Raw genomic sequence first — 25,271 nt, 5'->3', positions numbered from 1 at the left:
TTCCCTGGGGCAAATTTTTGATTTGTGATTAGGCTATACTTGACTTAACAAACACAAAAGCAACCAAACTGAGTTAACAAAACAGAAATAATAACAACAAAAGGGGGAAAAACTCTGGCAGGATATACGTCAGTTTTCAAATGTCAGTTCAGCTGAAAAATCTAATAGTGAGTATAAAGTGCTTAAGTTATGTTTTAAGCAGGGTATGGGAACATCCAGTACATGCTGGTTAGACTTGAAATTACTACTGTATGGTCATAGTGATCCAGAAATAATTGCCTAAAGCCTGATAGGTAATAACTAAAATGTTATTAATCTTTAAACTCTACAGGTAGCCAGTGGACTGAGGCCAACATTAGAATGTTGTTTCTTTTTAGTTAAAATGGATGGCAGCATTTTGAATCATCCACCAAATAATAGAAATTGCATAATGTAAAGACTTTCTAATTCCCTTTAGGTCAAACAAGGAAGTTATTCTATTTTAGAAAAAGTTTAGTACACACATGCAAAGTGACAACACTGTGTTGTGGTGTATGGAATTTATTGGCATACATACATATTCCTTACAGTCTCTGCACTTTTAGTGGAATATAAAGATCTAGCTTTAACTAGTAATGCAACTTTCACACAAACAAATAAGGGATGGAGTCACAAAGCACTAGTTAACTGCTAAATTTCAGCAAAGCACTCATTCTTGCAATCCACGTGGTATAATACCCTACGTGCAGGCAAAGGTAGAAACCTGTATTGTTTGCAGGTCTAAGGCACTGATTTTTTTTGTCAATCCTCCCAATTTAGACACATGATTTTAACATATAAACACATTTAACAAACCAAACTACTCTCAGCATCACATCCATGATAGCACACACACACACACACACACAATCACACGCTCACACGCACAATTAATATGCACCCAGTCACTTGAACTACACTACGTTAGCTGACAGTGAGGCTAGTCCTTCTGTTAAAGAGTGATTTTGAAAGCACAGGTATAGTGTTGTTGCTGGGTCCAGGATAATGTTTTACCTGGAGAGTTGTGTACATTATTCAAAAACTTTCATCAAGACTTTGGTTTCAGTTTTCACCATGCTATATTCAGATCAGGTCTCACCTGGGTGCTGTGGTGCATCTCCACAATTTGAAAGCTGAACCACTGTATCTTTGTCTCAAAAACATAAGACATACATGGAGAAATGTTTCATCAAAAAGCACCAGAGAGACTTACCTGAGCATAACATGGGAACAAGAGGAGCTCAAACTCGAACCAAAAACAAACTGTACATAGAAGCAAACTTATTTTTTCTGCAGCAAAATTACTTTAGCAGTAAGATAAAAACTAATTTATGGCTGGTGATAAACTAAAGCCTAAGTAAGCAAGAGAGAAAGAATAAGAAGTGCATTGGTCAAGTATTGGCCTACTGTGGCCGATCAACCAACCTGCTAACCACAAAACCTATGAGGGTCATTTCAATAGGAGGATTCTCCGAGTGCTCAACTTTTCTATCTTCTCTAACAGTGACTTTCATATTCCAAAAACAGTGACAACTTGACTGTTTGTTTTTTTTTCTGTAATAACTGTAAAAATATAAGGATTGTAGTAAAAATAGCCCCAGGGCTAGTGTAGGGGCGCAATAATACAATCAAACATGACAGTACTGAACACAAGGGAATCCTACAATAGTCTTTGATAGCCCCTGAATCTACCAAACATCAACACAAACACTTTAACATCATAAAAAAGTATAATAATTAACATAGCAGAGTAACAAAAGTCAGTTTAATAACAACACACGGCCGCAAGGTAAATCAAGTATGGAAGGAAGGGTGGTAGTGTGCATCCTCTCCTTCATTGCATCCTTATTTAGGCCTCCTTTGTGCTAGCCTTCATCTTCTCAACTGTTTCCTGTATTAAAAACAATAAAAAACAAAGAGTAGAGGAAAAGTGAGACATGGTGTGTCATTTGATACAATGAAAAAAAAGAGAAAGCAAGGAATTTAGGAAGGACTTTGACTGAATTCCTAATTACATTAAACTTGTACCCAGAGAGCTACCATTGTTTACAATGGTATTATAAACTGCGCTTCTGGAGTACAGAACACATGACCTTGCTGACTCAGCCATGGCCTCAAGCCAGAGCCCTAGTGCTACCTTGTGAGCCTCGTGCTCTCATATACACATATAAGCAAGCACACACACACACACACACACACACACACACACCAGCACAGGAATGCCACTCATTTAAATGACTCTTAAAGTACAAGAACAATGAGATAATTTATTGAGGTAAATTTAGTTTCTCACACTGAATCTTTAGGTCTTGGAACACCACTGCCATGTCAGGACACATTTCGGAAGGCAGCTTCAGAATGTAACTCTTGGAGCAGAGAGGTTCTAGAACTTCATCCTTAGTCTACAGAGGTTCTGGAACGCTACTGACCATCTAGAGTGGTTACACATCTTTATTGTTTGTCAGGTGATGTTCTAGAACTTCAGGAAGGTTGTCATTGTGCTGTTTTAGTGGTTGGACAACTGCTCGTGTTTGCCTGGAGAAATTATACATTTGTTTCTATAGGTTGACTGTAAACTGTAGTGTTGTGCTGATTGTCTAGAGATGTTTTTTGGCATTGGTAACTGTATTATCAGATCATCCACTGCATTACAAGGAAATATTTACTATCACAGGTCAAGGAATCACCTCCACACCTGAGCGCCTTTTATATCAGGAAAGAGTCATAAAGCCTATGCTGATATAGATCCACTATAACATTTACAGTCTGATATATCATTTAAAATAGACTTGGTTCAAGCACTTTATTGCTTGAATCAACTTTTACAGTCAGCCAGCTCAACTGTATGGCTGAACTAAAAATCAAAGTATCATGAATTGAATTTAACGGCTCACTTTACTTACCTTTTCCATAACATGGTCATCATTATTCCATTATTCTCTAAGTTAACTGCCATTTTAGGCCTTTTTGTAGCATTCCATATCATTCACACTACATCTTATTTGAGAATATTCCTATTCTACCACAATCAAAAAGATATATAATGTTAATGTTCTTATGGTGATCATTTTTGCTGCTGGCATTTTCATTTCCATGGCCATTTCATAGTTTTATCATTCTAATTAGGAGAACAGCTCTTGATTTCACAGCTTTTGATAACTTTTTCTTCTCTTTTCAAATCAGGAGTTTTAAAAGATGATGACTGAGCTTTGTGTGAGTGTGTGTGTGTTTGTGTGTGTGTACAGTCATACAAATTGAACTGTGAATTGTATTGTGCTTGCCTGAGCAGTTTGATACAAATGCTTTTTGTCCAGAAGCATGTTGTAAGTAATCAAATGAATGTAAAAGCAGACATTAGGGTTATAGCTTCTGTTAGAAATATTTCACTGACTTTAACACCAACAAGGACACTACTACTAGTACTACTAGTACTGGATAGTAACGCTGCGTTACTATGCTAAGCCTGTCTTATTTATAGGGAGAAAATCTGGAAAATATCTTAAGGTTGAGGAAATAGAAGAGAAAGCACTTCTGATTCTGGTATATGTCGAAATAAATATGATGTCCTTTACAGCATATTTTAAATAGCTTTTAAAAAGCCCATTTGTTTATTTGTTTTTGTTTTTTGATAGTTTGACTAGTTTTTCTTATTTGTATGTATATATATTATTTAGGTAGAGGTAATCAATAAGCCTGCTAGGCCTTTTCCTCTCCCTGCATATAGAGGGATTTCTTTTTTCTTGTTTCTGTGTATTGATTTTACCCTGTGCAAATAAAGAAACTCCAACTCCACCTCAATACAGACCTGATGCTTGTTGAGCTCAGCCACACGGAGATTCCACTCCTCCTCTGTCATCTCTGCCCCAGCATCTACTGACTCATCTACTGTCTTGTCTGGACAGATAAAAGGTCAAAGAATTATCACACAGAATTTTTATTTTTTATAAAGTGCGTTGACTAAAATAATCAATAAACAGAATGATGATGATCTTGAGCATTTACCAGTGCAGGTCATAGCAGTGCAGACCCAGTTGCCGCATGCACAAACACAGCGGTTACACTCCACCTGGGTCTCTGCGCCATCCTCGTATGTCTCATCCTCCAAAGCGCATTCTGCAGAAAAACAAAAAAACGCATGGCAGAATATTTAACAAAGACACAGACTGTAGACATTACAGTTCTCACACACTGTTTGAAACTGTCTTCAATTTCCCCAATCAAGACTTGTCAGCATTTCAAAATGCCACGTCATTCATCCATTGTCTAATTTTTTAAGCCACATGCCTCGCTTTGGCTAGTTTTGGTTTACTAATAAAATGTCTGCCAGTCTACCATCAATCAGACTACTTTAAAGCTTCAAGCGTCTGAGAAAAGATTAGTCAAGAAACTATTTGAAGAAGTATAATTCTCTTGAAATCTGTTGTCTTGAAAATAAATATTTCGACCATTTTAACTATATTTTAGCCAGAGTAATGCTGTATATGTGGCAACCCTGGAGTTTCTAAATATCTACACAAGGCCACCCACGTGTGTGTGTTTAGCCCACAGTGAACGTTTTGTGTGTGACTAAGCAACAGTCTCCACTTCTGGTGAACTTTACCCCAGATTTATCAGACTGAGCAGACTGAAGTGACTACCACACAACTGAGACTGTGTATAAAAGATAAGAGTAACAATTTGAGGCTCCACATTTCCACTGTTTACTTGGTATTAGTAGTTAAGAGTGTGCTTACGTCAGAGCTTCCATACACAGTATCTACCCCAGTGTAACTTTATCTTACATTATGTTAAATAATACAAACAATCCCTCTAAACTCACTCTTCTCTGGTGGATTGAAGCCAGGCTTCAGGCAGTTGAGGAACTCATCAAAGCTCAGCTTCCAGTCTGCATTCTCATCAGAGAGCTCGATGAGGGCATCTACACACAGGCTCCTGGGAAACATATGTACATGAACACACAGAATAAATACGAGCTGCTCAATACAGTGGTCTCTGAACATTGCAGAAAAAGAAGCATACTCAAGAAATGATAATTACTTTAGCGCACTTTATTCCACAGAGCACAGGTGTTTATGCCAATGCAGGCTCCCACAGGAGGCCTTCAGTAAAGTTTACACTGGCCCAGATAGGGTTCAATGACTTACAGCAAGTATCCAAAAATAGCAACACAGCACATAGATACACGTCTGTATGTACAAGCATTACCATAGAAGAAAATGTTCACACACTGTAGTTTGAAGAGAAGCAAAATAATGATGCAACAAAAAAAAATGCAAACAGCAGCCCTTTTCCCTCCAGCAGTCATTTGTGCATGCAAACCCACAAAAACTGACCTGAGCAGCTTGTTGCTCTCCTGGTCTGCATAGGACTGCAACTCCACAACCGACTCATTGTGCTGGATGAATTTGAGCAGCTCAGAGGAGTCCAGCTGGGAATCACCGTTGTCATATGACTGCAGAAACACAGACACACACACACCACTAAGGCTTTTTTCCCCCACATAAAGCAGTAGAATATGAACAGTAAGACCAATATTTCACCATGAACCCTGCACATCTCTGAGGGGTCACACTATACGATTAATTTGTGTCATGCAAATATCAACCCGAATGAAGTTACTGGTGTTGGTCAGTTCAGGCTGCCAGGATGTAATCAGTCACCATCAGCACATCAGTTATCTATAGGCTTTACACAATCAGGATTTTTGGCTAGAGGATAAATCAGTGTAGGACTACATTAAATATTTAATTTATAAAGTAATTTTTTTGCATCCATCTTTAAATGATATGAAAGCTTATTCATTGCACACAGTCAAATGACATGAGAGCTGCTTGTTAGCCTATAGGCTCTGTAATAGACTTATGAAATGGTTTGGCAGTAATAGTGTTGAACCTTTCAAATTTTTAAAGACCCCATTGTGTGACCATGTGGCACATCTGTGGAAGACAGATGATCTGAAAACATTTATTATATTCTATATCATGTTTGTGGTTCAGGATACAGAGCATATTTTTATAATGGGAAAGACTTGTCAAATAAATACTAAATAAACAAAGAGCCATCTGTTCTTCTGCTCCTCCTCTGCAGGACAGAGATCTTCATTAAACTGAAATATGACCATCAGCTGACATCCTTGAAAGGTCTGTCATGTGAATAATCACAGTTAGAGGCAGCTGTAGGGATTTGTGGGGTTGGGGCCAAGAACTGTGACATTTTGTAAAAGAAAACAGGAGGACGGATGTAGGAGCAGTGCTGAATAGTAATAGAGAGCAAGGCTGAAACTGTCATTCAGCAACCCAACAGTGAGGAGGAGCCCACCTTGAAGTATTTGAGCAGGTTGTCAGTGAAGTTGGAGCCCTTGACAAACCAGCCATCTGGGACAACCTCTGTCTGCAGCCACTGGATCACACGGCCCCTCAACTCATTACGGTCTGCGGCATAGCATACCACTGCAGGGGTGGGAACAAATCCATAGGTCAATAACATTCATAAATAATCCAAAGTATAAAATCTATTTTACACCATGTTCACTATGCCCTTACCATTTGACCATAAACTACAGTTATTGCACACACATAATAACATCTAAATACCACATATAGCTTTCTCCCAATTGTAACCCATAACATAGACTATAACTATAACCAAACCCAGAAGTAACCCTGAATACACAATGTTAAAGTGAAGATCTACAAAAAGGATTACATTTGGATATTTTTCTTATCTCACTACAATTGTGAACACTTTTAACACACATGTAAAGAACACACACTCACCTGGGCTGGCAGCTGACTGCTCTGTTTTCTTTTCTAAAAAGTTTAAAAAAAGAGAGAAAGAACAAAAAAATGTGAAGCAAACATAAAGAATCTATCTCTTGACTTGATTCAGATTAACAGTGTTAAACTTAGCTGTGATATAGTACTTGGCCAAAGGTCTAAAAAAAGGGTTGTGTGATATAACTATTGTCCTTTTCAGCCACAGTGCTGATCAATGTTCAGGCCAGCGGGGACAAAAAAAGTGTGACACGGCCAAGTGTGAGCAGTGAAAGTTCACTTGAGATAAGATATATATATATTATATTACTTATATTAGATGCATTCAAAGATAAGATAAGCAGTGTGAATGTGATGATAGACTGACTATGAACCGTGTCACCCCAGGTATCACTTGCATGGTTAGTTCAGAGATCACACACTAATCAGTCCAATTTACCATAATCAGTATTATCAGTACTTGTACTTTTTGTCAGGTAAGCCAAATGCTGTCACACTTAGAGGGTGCAAAACTGACCTTTTGCCTCTCTACTTCACACCTTTCACGCCTTTGGCAGAGTATAGCTGCTTTTATTTTGGGTCTTTAATCTGTTATATTTCTGTATTATTGTTTTGCTTTTATTGGTTTTTTATTGCTTTTATTGTTTTTTATTGCTTTTATTGTTTGTTAATGTTTCTGTTTATTTTACTGTAAAGCACTTTGGTAGGCTATTGGCTCTTTTAAATGTGCTATATAAATAAAGATGACATTGACATTGACAAATAAACATTTTGTGATAATTTGAGATTATTTAGTATACTTCATAAAGTATATTCAAATGAAAATGTTGACCTTATGGGTCGAGGCAAGTACAATGTTGGGGCAGTAAGCCAGATAACAAATTGATAACAAAGTTATAATATTTCAGCCTCTGCCCTGCCCTGTCCTGCCCTGCACAACAAAACATTTAGAAAAATTGAGGAAAACTCAATAATGTCAATACTGTCAGTAGTTTGAATGGCCACTGTGAACAGCAAGAATAATTACAGCAAACGAAATCTGTGTGAATATCACATGAAGGCCTCATGCCCGTCATTATACAGACTTGAAAAATGTTTGAACCTATCCTTCAACCACAAAAGAAGGAGAGTTAAAGTAGGTTAAAGTGAGTTTTTAGTATTAGGGGCCAGACTAAGAGAAAAACTTTTCTTTTTTTTGTGGAAATTACGAGAATAAAGTCATAATATTACGAGAAAAAGAGTCATAATGTTACGAGAATAAAGTGGTATGAATGGCACGCAGATGTAACCACTGATAGCCTTGCAGTCGACCACTACCAGACAGCTCCTCTTCCACAAAAGAAGTCATTTCTTCCAGGTCCGCGTGATTCTTTCTTCGAAATAGACACAGTTGCTTGCACAATCATTTCAAAGTCCTGATACTGATAATAATTTGATGCTGATGTGCCAAAAGATGAAGTATTTCCTTATTTGTGAAACCGATACCAAAGTATAACTTCACAAGATGCTCAACATTCCTCATTTTAACGCAGGAATTACTACTTTTTTTTCGTAATATTGCTTCATTCTTGTAATATTATGACTTTATTCTTGTAATATGAGAAATCCTTAAAGTGCTCAAAAAAATTTAAATGTGAACATTGCAACTAAACAGGTGTCAACTGCTGAAGAACAGCATGGGATCCAATAGAGAGCTCAAGAACAGAATAGACCTTGTTTTGTCACATTTTCATCACTTGCTGCATAACTGTTTCAGCTCATACCCGTGCAGTGTCCATCATGGGCCACCTGGATCTTCAGGCCAGTAAGACATGCGTCTCTGTGGAGCTCACAGTGGTTCCTGTAGGTCTTACCATTACTGCCACACACTGATCTCTTGTGGGGCTTACAGCTCTGGAAAGAGATAAGAGACAGAAAGAGTGACGATGATGTGAAAACCAGGGGACATATTAATCTTCATTCCTTTTCCTTCCATCACTCACCTCTATACACAGACAGCTGGGCTCTCCCTTCTCATTGACAGCACACTCTCTGCCAGCCCCACAGAACACATTGGCACATACTTTGCTCTTGCTCTGAAGCTCCTGAAAGAAAGAAAAAACACCTTGTTGGCACTTTGAAACATGCCATAGCTTTCTATAGTTTACACACAGGGCGGCGCTATTGCACTATTAACAGGCCCATTTGAAAGCACTGTGAAAATGTTGACCCTCTGGCATAAACCCGAAGAGAGTGTAGCCTCTTTGTGCTATTGACATAACCACCTGATAACATCTAAAGGGAAGTAACACCCAACAGAGAAGATTACATTTTTGGCTGTTTTGTTTGTCCCTCGGGACATCTCAAAAGAGTGTTGGCAGATTTCACTGAAATGTGGACAAACTGAATACCTTTGTGGTTTAAGTTTTTGCTCTCCATTTTTTTTCCATTATCCATCACTGTATCTTTCCATAAATATTGTCCTGCAAATTTAATATAATCTTCAACAACTTTGGTACAAAATGTAAGATATTTCTATGATACATCTGGGTGTAGATTTGGTCTATTTTAAATAAACCACCACAATTGTTTCACTGCAGCCAAATTTAGGGCACACATACTGTATCAACTTAGAGCCATTCTGCAAAGATTAACGACATTTCCCCTCTAGGTGGCAATATATCACAAACATCACATATTTAAATAGCCTTATCTCAGTAATCATGAGTCTGACTGAAATTTGTACCTTTTATCACTCTATAAAGGCACAGGCTTTAGGTACTCTCATGGCTGTAGTCACTCGACAAGAGGGATTGTCTGTCACTATGTGGATTGTGCTCTGTAGTTCACACATTTCATGTTTGAGTGTCTGCGCTTTTATCAACTCATCTTTGCCAGTAGTTGCCATGTCAACAATGGACAGACTCAAATGCCTCTATCTTTATCAAACTTTTTTTTTCTTGTCCAATCAGATGTTCTCATTTTCTCTTGTTTCGCTATATGTTGTCTGTGTATTGTTAAACATGGCCTCCAGACTTGCCAAAAAATGTGTTCACTGGAGCTACAAACCAACCAATCAGAAGACGCCAAGCGGAGCTCCAAGAACTGCTTTATGACCCCCATTACCTCCTTCCTTCCTTATCTGTGTGTCTTTGTATGGGTGTGTGTGTGTCTGTGTACAGGGTGTTTTCAACATCTGGAATCTGAGCTGTGTTTTCCTTTGGGTCCATTCCCATGCACTGTGAAATCTGTCCTCCTCCCCGTTTCTCCAGACTCCCCTCCTCCTCTTTCCTAAAGCCGCTGTTTCCTGTAGTAGCGAGGCAGAAAGTTGGCCTTCTGTGCATGAATGCACGTGAGCTGTACAGTATGTCAAGGGTCTGGTATGTAGGTTAACATGAAGCTGGATTCTTGTGACTAAAAATCTCATAAGCTCACTAATGATTAAATGTAATGGGAGGGATGGATGGATGGATTAAAGTTTTCGGGGGGGTGGGGGGGTCATATGCATCGCAGAGTAGCAGCTTTAACCCTAAAGTGGTGAGAGGAGAGAGTGAGATCGAGAGAAAAAAGAGGAGGGTCTCAGTTCATTCCTACGCATGATTTAAAGACACACACACACACACTTGCACTCCGAAGTTGAGGTCATGGAAAAATCTTCAAAGCGATCCCTGTGGCCTTGAGCATATTGGACAATGCAGTTTGTTAGACACAGATGTGCTAGAAGCCTGTTGAAACCTGCAGAAACCTCCAGTGAGTACATGAATATTGGATGAGCTCCTCAGATGAATCTGGTATAGAGCCCTGTCCGTCCATATCGCTCCGAGTACAACCAGCAGATATCCCTGACATTTAGCTAATGAATACAGCGGCACAAGGTCTTTTTTTTCCAGCCGATTCAAGTGGGTTGTTGCTATGGTGAGAGCATGTGCCGGGCTCCTGTTGTGGCTAGATCACAGAAATGTCAATCAAATGAGGTAAATGGAACCAAACCCTGTAATGAGCTCCCAGCCGAGCCTGTTGTTCAGACTGTATGATTGATGCAGGCGAACATCACAAGACTGTAGAAAACACTAGATTGTAATGTCATTACCAACCTTCAACGAAATAAGGAAATGAGTCTGTTGAGACTATTAGAGCTGTTGCCCATTATGTTTTGGTGATACATCATGCATGCATGTGGCCTGGAGCTTTCATTGTTGCCATGAAGACTTGCACAGTTAAATGCATGACCATCACCATTTGTCTAGTCCTGATTTTAAATACTAGCCTACTTTTGATCATATTGTGATGTTTCATGGAGCATAGATGATTACTCATTTGCATGCATACATAAATGTGACATTATCTTAGGTTTCTGCATCTGTACACAAGTGTCCTCCACATCCTGGTGTCATATCTACAGCTGAGTGTGTTTTCTGATTGTATGGACTCGCTGCATTTAATACGCTCATTTTCTGCATTTTTCTTCTCACCACATTTTTTATAAATGCTTAAAGAAATTAAATGTTGAGAAATTCGCTTATTACCCTTTTTTGCTGAGAGTTTGATGAGACTAAATATGAAGTTAGAGCCAGCATACGGTTAGCTTAGCATACTGTTAGCTTATCTAAGCATATAAAATGAGGGGGAGGCAGCGAGACTGGCTTTTCTTTAATCCATACAAAAAGTGCACACATTTGGTTTTGTAGTGTTTACGTGTGGGAATAGTCACTACCAATCTCACGGTCATAAAACAATTACAAGATATAACTTATGACACAGTATCTCAGTCTGTATCAGAACATGCTATTTACAATATTCAGGTATCCTCGAAACTCTACGTAACCACTATACTAAACTACATGATGGTCACATATAGGCAGTATACTCAAAATGGGATAGGAGTGTGCATGTAGATACACTCATTAACCTGACCACTATTAGAGCATATATTCTTAAGAAAATGTACAAACTCAGCACAAACAAAAACAAACACACCCACTGTGGGTGTCCTACTTATGAGTAATGACATCAATTTTTTATTACATCCAAAAAATGCTGCCTTATTTTCCTTCTCTCTTGTTCACAACTAATCACAGGATAAGTGAGCGTTGAGTCGTAACAGATTATCCAGAGTCCATCCTTCAAAAGCTGCCTCAAGCATATTGCGTGATTCTATATACATGCACTTCACATCTAATTTTCTCGACTCTTGTGCCCTTTTCTTCCAATTTTCCTGTTTCAATCTTTTTGTAAGGAAGTAACATTCAGGTTTCAAGAAGATTTATAGAATGAAGTGATTTTTCTCAAAACCCTCCGTGCATCATTTTCACCCACCTATCTCTGTGTGGTAACTCTCAGTTCAAGTCTGGTGTAATTTCTCTTCTGCTGTAACTCTTTACATCTTGTCATCTTTATTCCCAGTGCCTTCCCCTTTTAGGGCTGCAAGAGATGTGCCAGTGAGCCGAGACCAGCCTTGCAGAGGTTGATGGAAGTTGGAGGTGGAAAATAAGTCAGAAGAGAGAGAAAAAGTATGAGGAGGGAACAGTGAGAAGAAACTGACTATTAATAAACAGGTAGATGGTGAAGATAAAAGGAAAGAAGGGCTGTGTGCACATTTGGAAGTCAGTTTCTTCCCTGCCACATGTTGAATGGCTCTATGCAATGTTTATGCTTCAGTTTTCCTCAGCTTATAAAAATGCAGACATTACACCCAATAACATCTAAAAAACAGATTTAAAAAATAGGTATGTTTTTGTGCCTCTAGCTGTCCATATACTCACACACAATCACACAACAGAAACCTATATTATACCTATATATGAGCATACAAGTGTGTGGTTATGCATCTCTGTAATGCTCCATTGATCTAGCAGGCCAATCAATGTAAGGATGTCACTTTAAAGCCACCGTGAATTAATTCCCACAATGCACCCTGCCCCTCATTAGCATAGAAAACATTGATTTATGGATTGTAAATAGCTTGCCATGTATATGCCTACAGTGATCAACAGCATAACAGATGTTAAAGTGCATTAAATACTGAATTAAATTTTCTTCTTATGAATTGTACAGCAATATGATAGATCAGCTCGATCAGTTTATTGGGCACACTGAGTTTCATTTAATGCATTCCAACACAACGACCCTGCAGTATATCCTTATCGAGCTTTTCTTGAGACTGTGTCCCAAAAGGTGTTGATTCATCACTAAGCTATTGAAGTTCACCACATTACAAAAAGGTGAAATGTGGTTCAGCTTCATTTGCATCAGCACCTCTCCTCAACAACAGTTTAACGCAATAGGCTTCATAAAAGTTTGTTTACTGATCTTACTGTCACCTACAAAATTTCTTTTAACAAAACTTGTTCCTTTTACCCTTAGGGTGTATAGTGTGTATTTTCATTAATAACATATCGTGCTATGAGACAACTTGAAATATTAAAACAAATCTGCCCAGGAGAGTGCAAGAAGATGGACAAGTGAATAAGTATTAAATGAAATTACAGTTTGTTTGCCATTTGAATAGGCTCTGGATTGGAGTCCAGGTTTTCCCTGCGGCAATAACAGTGACAAACAGAAATAAATAGAAAAATAAATTGAATGTGTATGACAGCAATTCAATCTTTAAGATCTTGCAATAACAGGAATACACTGACTACTGAACTGAAAAAAATAAATGGGTAAATTATTACAAATTTTGAAAAACAGCTATTTGGAAACTTAAACAAACACAGTTCTTCATCAAAGAATTGATGTTTGAGACCTCATTAGAGTTTTATCAATGATATAGGGCACACTAATGAAGAGCACTGTTCATTAGCGCACCCAACTGTAGCCTAAAGGCATCAATCTGTCTCCATTTAGAGATTTTAGCTGTCATAAGTTCTCAGCAAAACATTAAACATACTGAACTTGTTACTGCACATGGTTGTCTTAAAAGCCACAGGGATACTAATATATGAAGGCAATTAAGGAATAGTTTCATGCTTTGGGAAAAACAATTGTTAGCTTTTTTTGCTAAGATCTGCCCTCATATAGCCTATTTATGCTATATGAGGCTAGCTAGCAGCAGCTTAGCTTAGCATAAAGGGGAAACAAGGGAAACTGCTAGCCTGGTACTGCACTTTTCCACTATACAGATCTAGCACTACTCGGCTCGACTCGGTTTGGTAACTGGAACAAGGTCGTCATAGCACGGCTGTGCGAAACTGCGTGACTTCGCTTCATGCGCGACATAAACACGAAAACAATGGAGGACATGGAGGCGATGGTGTACTTGCTGTATATGGCTTTTTGTCACACAAGAACATGGCTGTAATGCTGTTGCCGGTATTTAAAAGGTTTGTCAAGGGGATCATGTGCCAGAATATTTATTGGCTGTAAGCAGTTGCTAGGCAACCAATGGCGACTCCAGGTAATCACTGTTCCAGGCCGAGAAGTAGGCTCTTATTTTTCCCAGGTCATCATTGAGACACTACTGCAGGTTTTATGCTAAGCTAAGCTAACAGCTGCTGGCTATACCTTCATATTTACCATGACAGAATTTTGAGATCAATATTGATGTGCATATTTCTGAGTTTCAAAAATCTAGTAATATACTGATTGATAGTGGTGGGAATCTCTCACGATTAGATTAAATTCAGATCCAGAGGGCTACGATTTGATTCTAAAATGATTATTTATGTATCTTGATGCATCTCAAGTATCACATCCTCATTTTTATTTTTTTACTGCACGGCTAATTTTTCATCAATTGATACAAGAAGTCTGATAAATATGAACTCCCTTTTTTATTTAGAAGGTAATTTAAAAATCTGAATGTCGACATCCAACATGCATGTTAAACACATAGATCTTTTGACATTAAAATATGTAGACCAAAATAAGTCAACAGTATAGACCTAGTAGGGGTGAAGCTCACCTGCCTGTGTGAGAGTAACAAACTGAGGGTGGAGTGCAGCTGTTTGTTATCATGTCTCCAGCAATGCAGAGCAGCCTCTCTGCTGTACTGTTGCAGGGTTGTAGAGGTGAGACGGACTGAGCACCGAGTTATTTTCTTCACCTCAGAGTTTACGTTGTTTCATACTGCAGTGTGTGTTGGTCAGCTGCTCTCGTTAGCCACTCTGCTAATGTTAGCATTGGCTGAGTGACAGCGATCATCTCACAAAGGTAGTTATTTAGTCAAAAAATGCTTGCAGTACATTTCTGTTTTAAGATGAATCTGATGAACTCTCGCATGTGCACCTCATAAGACTGTCCAGCTGCTGCGCTGCCCTCACTTTTGGTTCTGCCTTTGTCGTCCTTCAACATCAAGTTATTAACTAACGTTTAAATAATTGATTCTTGACTTTTTTGAATCGATGCAGAGTGGTCACATCTGCATCGCGATGCATCGTATAATTAAGAAATTTCCTCATCCCTACTGGCTCATAATATTTTATGCATAAAATCATGTGTTTGTGTTAAAAAAAATCACAACTGGCCAATATATTGTTCCTCTACTCCTCTATCGATAATCAATATCACTATCAGCCTCAAAATTCCAGAATCAGTCAGGCTTATAGCTACAGCCAGCAGCTGGTTAGCTTAGCATAGAATAAAACCTGGAGGATTGTTTTCCAATCAGCACCTGGAAAAAGCAAGAAGTGGTACTGGGGGTTATGTACCAATTTAGCATAGCATAAATCCTGGAGGCATGTAATGTACTTATGACACTTTCTAAATTACCTCTCTCCTAGTTTTGCATTTTTTTACTGTAATTTTGTAGCCAGAATGTACGCAGATTTCCCTAAATGTCAAACTGTTCCTTTAAATTGTGTACAGCAGAGTGCATGCACATCTATACATATTTTTTTTAATTTTTAAGCAGTTATGTGTAAACATTTTGTAACAGGTGGCAGATCACTAATATTTTTTGTTTCGTACCTACAATGACATAATTCCCTACGTCATGGACTTTCACAACCCCAACAGAGACACTTAGGGCGCATTCACACTAGGCAATCGTACCGTGCCCAAGCACGTTTGCCCCCTAAAGTCCGGATTATTTGGCTAGTGTGAGTGCAAGTGGATGCTTGGAAGAGGTGTGCTTGAGCACAGTACACTTGGTCATCCTGGGAAAAGAAGCCAATTTTCCAGGGAATCCCAGGAAATCAACGATTTTTAAAAGGCAACACTAGCTGAGCCCTTATCATTTCAAGCATTGTTTTAAACACAGCACGCTAACACACACTGTGAATGTTTTATGAGAGTAAACTGTCTATATGTTTTTGTGCAACGCATGTGTCGGAGGCAACCGTGCTTGAGTACACTTGGGTTTGAGGTAATGTGAGTGCGGGCCAGCGGGGGACAGGGGAGGGGGGGGGGATTCGTGCTTCAGCACAGTATGGAACAACTGGCCCTTGTGTGAGTGCACCCTTAGGCTGACAAATGGACAGAAAATTACTCACACAGCAAGACAACTTCACCCTTGCAACCTCAAAATGTATCTTGGCGTCTTACAAGCATATTTCTTAATTACAATGAGGTGAAATAATGAAGGCAAAAAAAAAGGCTAGGGATGTAGACAAGAGACAGATTGAGGAGAATAAGAGGGTAGGCAGGGGTACATTCCTGAGCTATGTTGTGCCTCAGATGGTGTCCAATAATGTTCGTCTTGAGCCAAAATCTCTTCAATATCTAGGTCAGAGAGGTGCCCCTGCTCTCCCCCTCTCCAGCGTTTCCTGTGTTTTTTCTGTGTTGTCTTTCCAGCTCTAGATTGTCCAACACGCTTCACCCTCATGAGATGTGGGGCTCATGCCAGGAGGGAGAAAGACAGGGAGGGCTCAAACTGAACCGCCCGTCTCCCTCTACCCGTAAAGACCTTCCTCTCTCTTCTGTCTCTTCTAACTAGGTCTTACTAACAGAGATGTGGCGCACACCCAAAGTAGAATGACAACCACTCTTATTCCAGATACTATACGCTAACTATGAACCAGTTTCCTCCTTTTAAGGAGTTTATGCGAGCTTTGTGGCTAAATCCAACGCACAGGGGAGAAACATCACAGAGAACCACTATCATCAGCTCTGGTTTTAAGTCATTACAGAAAGCTGTAGCATTTGCCCTCAATAATTCAAGTGTCTCCATTCTCATACCTCAAGCCTTTACTTTCTTATGAATCTATTCAACGGTATCTTCATACATATCAAATTATCTCCAGTCTAATTTCTTCTTTGCTTGACAGACACTTGAGAATAGACTTAGACCAAATTAAAGGATCTGCTGAGAAACAAACATTCAAATCCCAAAATGACAGAGTCTAATGACATGCTTCCCTTGAGCTGGAAAGCCTCATTGTGATTTATACGACAATGAGCTGATAGTGGAATTGGCAGGGTGTGTCCTTGGTATAATGAGGCCAAAGTAAAACTCATTCAGTGTGTTATAAAGATATGAGCTGTTTGTGGGAGCTCTACGGGTGGTCTCAAACGCTCTCAGGGGGGGCCATGTCTGAGATTAAACAAAAGGACCTCAGGTAATGACCAGTTTACAGTGATATGGCTGCCATTCTTCTGTGTTTCTTATTCAGTGTGAAAGGAATGCACCAACGGACAGGATGAGGTCACCCCAGTCTACAGCCTCTTATTTTACACCCACCCCCCCACCCTTGTTCCAGAGCTGAAATGTAACAACTATGCCGTGTAAGAAACAAGAGAAAAGAAGAGAAAAAAGAAACAAGACAAAGAGGTAAAGAATTGAAGAGAGACAAAGAGAAAGAAAAATAACCAAATGCAGAGAAAGTGAGAGAGAAAAAGAGAGAGAGTCTATAGAAAAGCAGGAAATAAGTCACGGTCTGGGCAGAGCCACATCTGCTAGCAGTTAAAACGTCACCAAAGAACATAAAATGCTATGAATACAGCACCACCCCCAGCCTCCCCTCCACTGTGCACCCTGTTGTCACACTGCTGGGACAACAGTGTTCCCTGTCCCCCACACCTGACCCACATCAATCCCAGAGAGACATTGTCCCATCTCTGTTCATGCAATCCTACTCCACAACCTTTTATGTATAAAGCATCACTTTTGCCATCTGTTTCAACTGTGAAATCTCTCTCGCTCTCTCATTCTCGACCTAACAACATTGCCTAATTTTTCCCCCCAAACCATTGCTCTTGCTTTCCCCTCTGTCCCGCCCTGCTCTGTTCTGGGCATTCTTCCACTGCCAGGGAGGGAGGAAGGAAAGGAGGGAGGGGACGCAGGCTGCAGCTCAGGCTCAGGCCAGGGGGAATGAGTAAATTCCCTGCCCTCTCTTCTGCTCCCTTGTTGAGGCCAGTATTGGGGCTGAATGTTAGAATATGTTTATGGCAGGAAAAGTCCCGATTACAGAGACCGCTGGATGTGTTTAGTTTGTGCAGCCCTTCTAAACCTGTTGAACTGTAAGCATGCCTGTAATCAAAACCTTTTTCTGTCTGTATACTGTCTGTCTATCTTCCTGTATGCACAAATGTCTCTCACAATATCCTCGAGCTCAAGGTGGTGTCTGTAAATGTAATTTTTATCATGAAAGATCAAAAGAGCAGATTTTTTTTTTTACATTCAATAACCTGGAACCATCAAATCAAATCAAATCAAACAATTTATCGATTCTTTTTGGATTGACTAATCATTGTAACTACAGTCTGCTCTGAGTTTGGGATTAGGATTATTAAATGATTAGTCACACAGGACCTGTGTTCAGCATGCTTTTCCAGCATGAAGTTGACCTCTGTTTAACTCTTGTACACTTGCAATATCCCCGACTGTGTCAAATCTTTTACACATGACAGAAGTACATAGTTCAACCATTGCCTCACAAAACTGGGTATAATGTACACCAACAACTACTGTGTATTTTGTGACATTTAAATTCAAGTTTCCAGGCAACATGATGTGAAGGATCTGGTCCTATTACAAACTATAACAGTACATCAAATGTTGCAGTCAGTTATTTTGCTCCTGTAGCCTAAGAAGTCGCAGGTCGGATAATACGATTCACAGAACAAACAGTACTAGCTATGGCAAAGATCTGGCAGTTTACTAATGGTGAATACAATTGAATTTGTCTTGCAAGTGTGTACTATTATATCTCAGATCAGATCACACACCTAACAAGAAAATAAAATTTGTCATGTAAACCACTTAAAAACACTGTAAATGAGACACTTTAAAGATGCATTTGTTCTAAACTGTGCAGTTATTATTATTTTTAGTATGATTTGTTATATTCTTATTAGGTGTAGTTGTACAAACATGGGCTATAAGAAGCATATACAGTACATGTTACTCTCTTTTCCTGCCTATTTTCTATCCTAGACTATCCTAGATATTTAATTGCAGTATCCTGATGAATGTTAGTACTGTATGCTGTGTACTGTGTTTTAATATATTGAATAAAATCAATCAAATTTATGGTTAAAACAATGGAAGACATTTATATTGAAAATAGGAGAGAACTACGCCAGCCAGATAATTGCTCATCCCACAGTGACAACAGCATGCATGTCAAATTCAAGGTGTTGTGTTTTTTAATAAATATTTTATTGTCATCATAGCGTTTCATACATCTTACCCAGTTATATAACCTAACCTTTTCTTTATAATATACATAAATGATGAGGGTAGGTGTTTGTATGAGGGTATTTGAAAGTCTGCCTAAAGTTCTCCATAAATCTATAAGTTCTTCTTCTTCAAGAGGCATCCTCTACACATGCTGCTGGACAAAGAACCATCTTTGATGAAAGTCAGTGGGTGTTTTTTCTCTGTTTAAATCATGTATTATCAGAAAACTCTGTGGCATGTTTGGGTAACTTTAAATTGAAGTACATTCTTTCGTGGAATTCAACCACACTAATGATGTTGATTTATTGCCCCTGGCTGTGAGCACAAAGGAAGAAAATAATTGGAGATTGTCCCTTTGTAACATGCGTTCAGGAGGCTTCCTTGAGTCCTGTTTTTACAAAAAGAGTCCCTGAGTAACCTTCTTTTAAGCCTGAATTTTTAACTCCCGAACTTCTAGTGCACGTATGTTAATTATATATTCATTATCTCATACTCGCAAACCATCTGAGTAGACTTTAGAGCTGCTCTTTGTCATTTGTGTGTGTGTGTGTGTGTGTGTGTGTGTGTGTGTGTGAGTTAATTTATAAGTAGTGTCTTTGAGCGCAGAGTGCCGGTAATGATAAGACACCAGTACAGCTGGTAAGCTAAATGAGGATTCCTTTTATGTTAAGCCAAGAGTGAAGAGAACACACTGTGGGGACATGAAACACAGTCCAACCCCTCTTTCTTTCTCTCTCCCCCTCACTACACAGCCAAGTCTTACCTCACCTCCCAACCTACCCTTCTATAATTGCATGAATGTGGCTCCATCTCCTTTCTGTTTTACATCACTCTGTATCTCACCGCCCTCCAGTCCGCAGTCCCTGCACAGGATCCATGACTGGGTGTTGAGCTACAGTAATTAGAGCAGGCTGATACTGACAGAGGACACAGCGTCCCCTCATGCTCATGTTCCCTCCACCTGGGCAGATATTTTTAGCCCACCTTGAATGAGGGAGAACAGGCATCAACGCGGTGCCTTAAAATGCTGCGGCTCAATCAGAGTCTGCTACAGATTTCAAGAAGGGCGCCAACTTCTACTTTTTCCTCTTCACCTCTCTTCTCCTTTTTAATCCTCTTAACTCTTGGGCTGTCTAAGAGGAGACGAGTCTTGTCTGGCTGCCTTGTTGGACCGACCTCCTCTTGACATCTGTGTTTTTCAAGATCCAGTGCTGGTGCCGATAACTCAATTAACCACTGTGTCATTCCACCCCGTCGCCACGGATGATGCAGGATAATACAATAACACTGCATGCCATAAAAACAAACACATAAACAGTACTCCCTTTCTCTCTCTATTTGAATGTGTGTGTGTGTGTGTGTGTGTGTGTGTGTGTTTGTGTGCGTGTGTGTGCTCATGTCTCTCAAGGCTACAAACTCTTAAGATTTTCACTATGCCTGCATCACAACCTCCTTTGTACATCAAGCTCCTGGTGTGTTTGAGTAAAATGTCTACATTTTATCCACAAGATGCATATCTCATCATAGCCCACACACACACACAGGTTTACCCGAGTCCCCGACCCTGGCCACACTGTCACACCACATTTCTGAGCTGCTTATCTTGGTTGCTGCAATTTCTCACCTCGGGAAGCTTTCATCATAAATAAAGAGTTAGTGTCCAGATTTTAATAGCCTACACTCATGCCGAAAAACATCAATTCACACACAAAGAATCCTGTTACCATCAATCACTCCAGCCCCGAAATGCAGTCTGTGTGCACTCTTCTGATACTCCAACACCTATACATAACCCAAATATTACACCCTGTAGGGTCATCAGATCCACTTTTGTAATGTCTCTGCTCCAACTTGTTGACCTCCTTTAGACAGCAGACAGAGGTATGCAAGTTCAGGACCTTCCCACGGCCAGTCAACAGGCCATATATTATCAGAGTAATTACCTTTGGAGAATAGATGCCTCTCTAATGCCTCCCCATTAAAATCATGGACACACTCAACAGGCTCTGCTGTGTGCTCTGATTCCACCGTGATCCAATAAAGATGCAGACAATGGCACATTTTCCAGCAGGCAAAGGTGGAGTTAGCAGTGATAGTTCAGCACCAGAAGTCCAACATATCTGGCTATATGAGTCATGTTATGTACAGTTGAGACACACTAATATCCATCTGTGTGAAGCTATAAAGACACACTAAGTAGGAAACAATTTGTTTATCTTGTGTTTCAAATATGCTATAGCTCTAAGCGTTTAAAGAGAATCTATTCTGTAATTAGGAAGTCAATCTGTTTATTTCCTCAGCCTGTAACTGTTGTGCAGGTCAACAGAAGAGTCAACACAAAGCCAGGTGTTCAACAGCTGTGTCCAGTGAGGTTAAGGCCAACAAACACCACCTGGTGTGTCTGTGTGTGTGTGTACGTGCATTTGTGTGTGTGTGTGTGTGTGTGTGTGCGCGCATGTGTGTGAGCATGTGTGTGTGCGTTTGTGTGTGTGTCTATTTCTTAAGTGGAATCTACCACATAAATAACACTGACATCTCTCCAGTATCATACTGTTTTTTTGTTGGTTATCACTTTGAGCCATCATACCAGCTACTCATATAGCACATTAACTCTTGTGTTTATTTAGTGGTTAGACTACTTAGCACTGCGGTGTGACACCCATAAGGTGAGCATTCTCACAACTCTTGAGCACACTCCCCACCCCTGAGTACACAGACAAACACACATGCTCCCCAACTGAGCATCCAGACACAGTGTTTGTATGCCAGTAAAGCAGCTGCCAGTTGGCGGAGCTTTTTGAACCATACAATATTGATGATGAGGGCCATCAAACCCCTAGGTGAGATTGTGAGATATAGACAAACACTGCCCTCCCTTCTTTTCTTTTCACAGCTGCCTATCACTTGTGTGTTACTCTTGTCTCCTTAAGGCAGCTTTTGCTTTACTAAATTCCCAACTTCACAAAAAACTGAAAACAGGAGGTGTGTTTAAGTGTGTGTGTGTGTGTGTGTGTGTGTGTGTGTGTGTGTGTGTGTGTGTGGTCCAACTGGACACAACATGTGAAAGCTTGCTTAAGTGCACAGACAAAGAAATTACATATATTTATCAAAGTGCTTCATTGCTACAATCAGTATTAGAAATGAGAATTGTGCCCCTATTGAAAGAACTGCACCAGTGGCAATTTAGTTAACTGCACGCCTGACTGTCTCCACAATGAAGCTCATAATTGCGCAGTGACAAAATACAATGGCATTATTGCTTCCTTTTAAGAATATAAACACCATAACAAGATATTGACCAGCCTTGAAAAGACTGTAGCTGCAAAATACTCAATTCACTACAACATGGTGGATAACAGCCTTCCAGATGTGCTCTAGCTCGTTTAGATTTGCGAACAAAAAAAAAAAAACTGGTGTGTTACTTCAGACGGGCAGTTTCGTGCCGAACAATTATAAACCGTTTGTTACAGCTGTCAGGCAGCGTTTCTCGCCCATTTGAGACAATACAAATTCAATCATTTTAGTTTTAAAGTGAAAGAATAAAGCCGTCTGAGCCAAACTTACCTCAGCGTTACAGAGAGCTGCGGCCAGCAGAAGCAGCACAGCGACACTTCGCAACATCTGGACAGGAAAAAAGAGAAAGTACGGTTTAGGTATAAAAAGAAAAGGGACGGGAGTTTCTTAGTGAAAAAAAAAACTTGAGGAAAATCATACTTTCGCTTTACTTAACGTTACCATTTCGTTAAAGCTGCTCCGCTCGGAAGGTCTGGTCGGAGGAGGAGGAGGTGAAAAGCGGCTCTGGATGTTCGAGCAGGAGGTCCGTGATTTCAAGAAATATGAGGAGGAGCACTGAGGAATTGGTGCCAGTCCGTCAGTCTCTCCTCCTCCTTCCTCTCTCAACGACGTGGCCAATGAAAATGTCTGAAGGTATTCATCCGACAACGTTTTCGGAAGAAATGGAGGAGGAGGGGGATTAATCGTGGTATGAGTATGGTGTTTATGTGCAACCCCCTCTCCTGAAAAATATACTGCTAAATGCCAAACATGTTTCAGAGAAAAAAGACTATGGCTGCGTGGATTATGTTTACTGGCACTGTGTGTGTGTGTGTGTGTGTGTGTGTGTGTGTGTGTGTGTAGGGGGTTACCCTTTGAGAAGGGTGGGCACACACCAGATTTAACACCAGTTGATTAATGAGCTTGTTGGATCGGTGGTTAAGGTTATGGTAAGGGTCCTTACGTTTAGGGGTTGGGTAAGTCCCCAGGAAATGAATGTAAGGTTATGTAAATACCCCAAAAGTGACTTAAGTAAACCTGTGGAGCCATTTTTAAAAGTTGCTGCAACTACCACTTTCTGATAATTTACTGGTGCTTTATAGATCTTTCACGTGCCATTCATAAGAAAAATATTTTGGGTTGGCAGGATGTGGAAAATCCTCCACCAGCATCAAAAAACATAAACAGCAGACATGAAAATCACTCACCTTTCGGCGAAATTCGCCGTTTTGAAACCAAAATAGATGTCCTACATGAATCATGCAGATCCGATGAGATTTTTTTTTTTTTTTTTTTTGGGGGGGGGGGGGGGGGGGGGGGGGTCAAGTGGCCTCCGTCACTTGGTGTTTTTTTTATGTGAGTATACCCGTATACCCCATAGACATGGTATACCCAAAGTCCTTCTGGCAAGTCATCTCACTCGGCGGCAAAATTGGCCACGCCTCCGGGCAGCTATTTGGCCATAGGAAGACCAACCGGCTATCTAAATGAATAGGGAGAGAGCTGTATCTCCATTTTCCGAGGTCTAAGGGACATAAAAAACATATGTTTTGAAATCACGATGAAAATCAAACTATAATCGCTGAAAGGGTTTGATGGTTTGGTATCAAATTAACGTTTTAAAAGCCCTTTTCCTTACAGGCATCTTGGACTGCGCATGCCCAATACTTCACGACAGTCTTCATTTACGGCAGGCACTGACAGCAAGACGTCATCTTACGCTCACAGCAGAGACAGGAGTTTGCTCACAGTCAACTTTCCCAGATCATGCCACAATTTTGGATAAAGCATTACAAAATATATGTACACAAAGTAGTATAAACTGCTGATCATGTGTTTTAAAATGTCTCTGTTGAAAATGACTTCCAAGTGTCGCAAAAAACGTGACCGCGTAGGACCAGCAAAATGATTGGAGCAACGGCACCAGAAGAGGCGGGACATGTGCAAACACCGGCCATCTTGGCCTTACGTAGTTTCCCTATGCATTTCAATGGGAGATTTTTTCAGTGATATGTCTCCTCTTATTATAATGTCTCTGGTAGACCTCATTAATACCATAGATAGACGATTAATACACGCACCTATTGTCACCCACTTTGTCGTCGGTCACATGTCCTCATTGGCTTTGGAGACTTGTGCTGCCTCATCCTAAGCACTGATTGGCTGGTGTGTGTGGTGTCGTATGAAACAGTCACGTGTCCCACAGACGCACGCAGGAGACAGGAAATGACGTAAACGGACCGTATATGGTTTGTTATGTGTGTTATTACGTTACGTGTTGGACTAAATACATGTTGACATATTGAGGAAAGTATTCCGGTTTTATGGAAACGGATTTCATATTTCACAAGAATGGATACTTGGCGAGCTGTACAGAAAGTCCTGAGTCATAAGATGATCGTTGTGGATAAAGGGAAGACTTTGAAGGTATGTAGCATTATAGCTTTTCTTACTTTAGCTAAGTGGCTAGCCGAGCTAACCGCTAATACTATTACGGCTGTGAGCAACCATATAAGTCGTGAGTGGTCTTGAATGAATCAGGACAATCTAAGCTTTCCAACAATGTATGGCATGAATATATATGTTTAAGGGTTGGTGTTTAAAACATTCAGAAGAACTTGTGGCTACCTCCCAACTTCCGGTCCGTCCCGTAGGCGGAACAGCGTGTT

General features: G+C 40.0%; 1 protein-coding gene across 1 annotated transcript; it reads right to left on the bottom strand.

Annotated features, from left to right (window-relative positions):
- Nucleotides 1–524: 524 nt before the first annotated feature.
- On the bottom strand, nt 525–23,099 carry fstl1b (follistatin-like 1b). The gene is made up of 11 exons (XM_053329060.1): nt 23,065–23,099; nt 22,894–22,950; nt 8,774–8,875; nt 8,555–8,684; nt 6,795–6,827; nt 6,337–6,467; nt 5,352–5,470; nt 4,838–4,950; nt 4,021–4,131; nt 3,824–3,912; nt 525–1,909 (listed from the first exon to the last, which is right to left on the bottom strand). The coding sequence occupies exons 1-11, from the start codon at nt 23,065–23,067 to the stop codon at nt 1,868–1,870; spliced, it is 930 nt and encodes a 309-aa protein (XP_053185035.1). The 5' UTR covers nt 23,068–23,099; the 3' UTR covers nt 525–1,867.
- Nucleotides 23,100–25,271: the final 2,172 nt, after the last annotated feature.

Source organism: Scomber japonicus, chromosome 11, assembly GCF_027409825.1.
Source record: "Scomber japonicus isolate fScoJap1 chromosome 11, fScoJap1.pri, whole genome shotgun sequence".
Lineage (NCBI taxonomy): Eukaryota > Metazoa > Chordata > Actinopteri > Scombriformes > Scombridae > Scomber > Scomber japonicus.
Note: the sequence above shows the minus strand (reverse complement) of the source record. Positions and strands in the feature narration are given on the sequence as shown.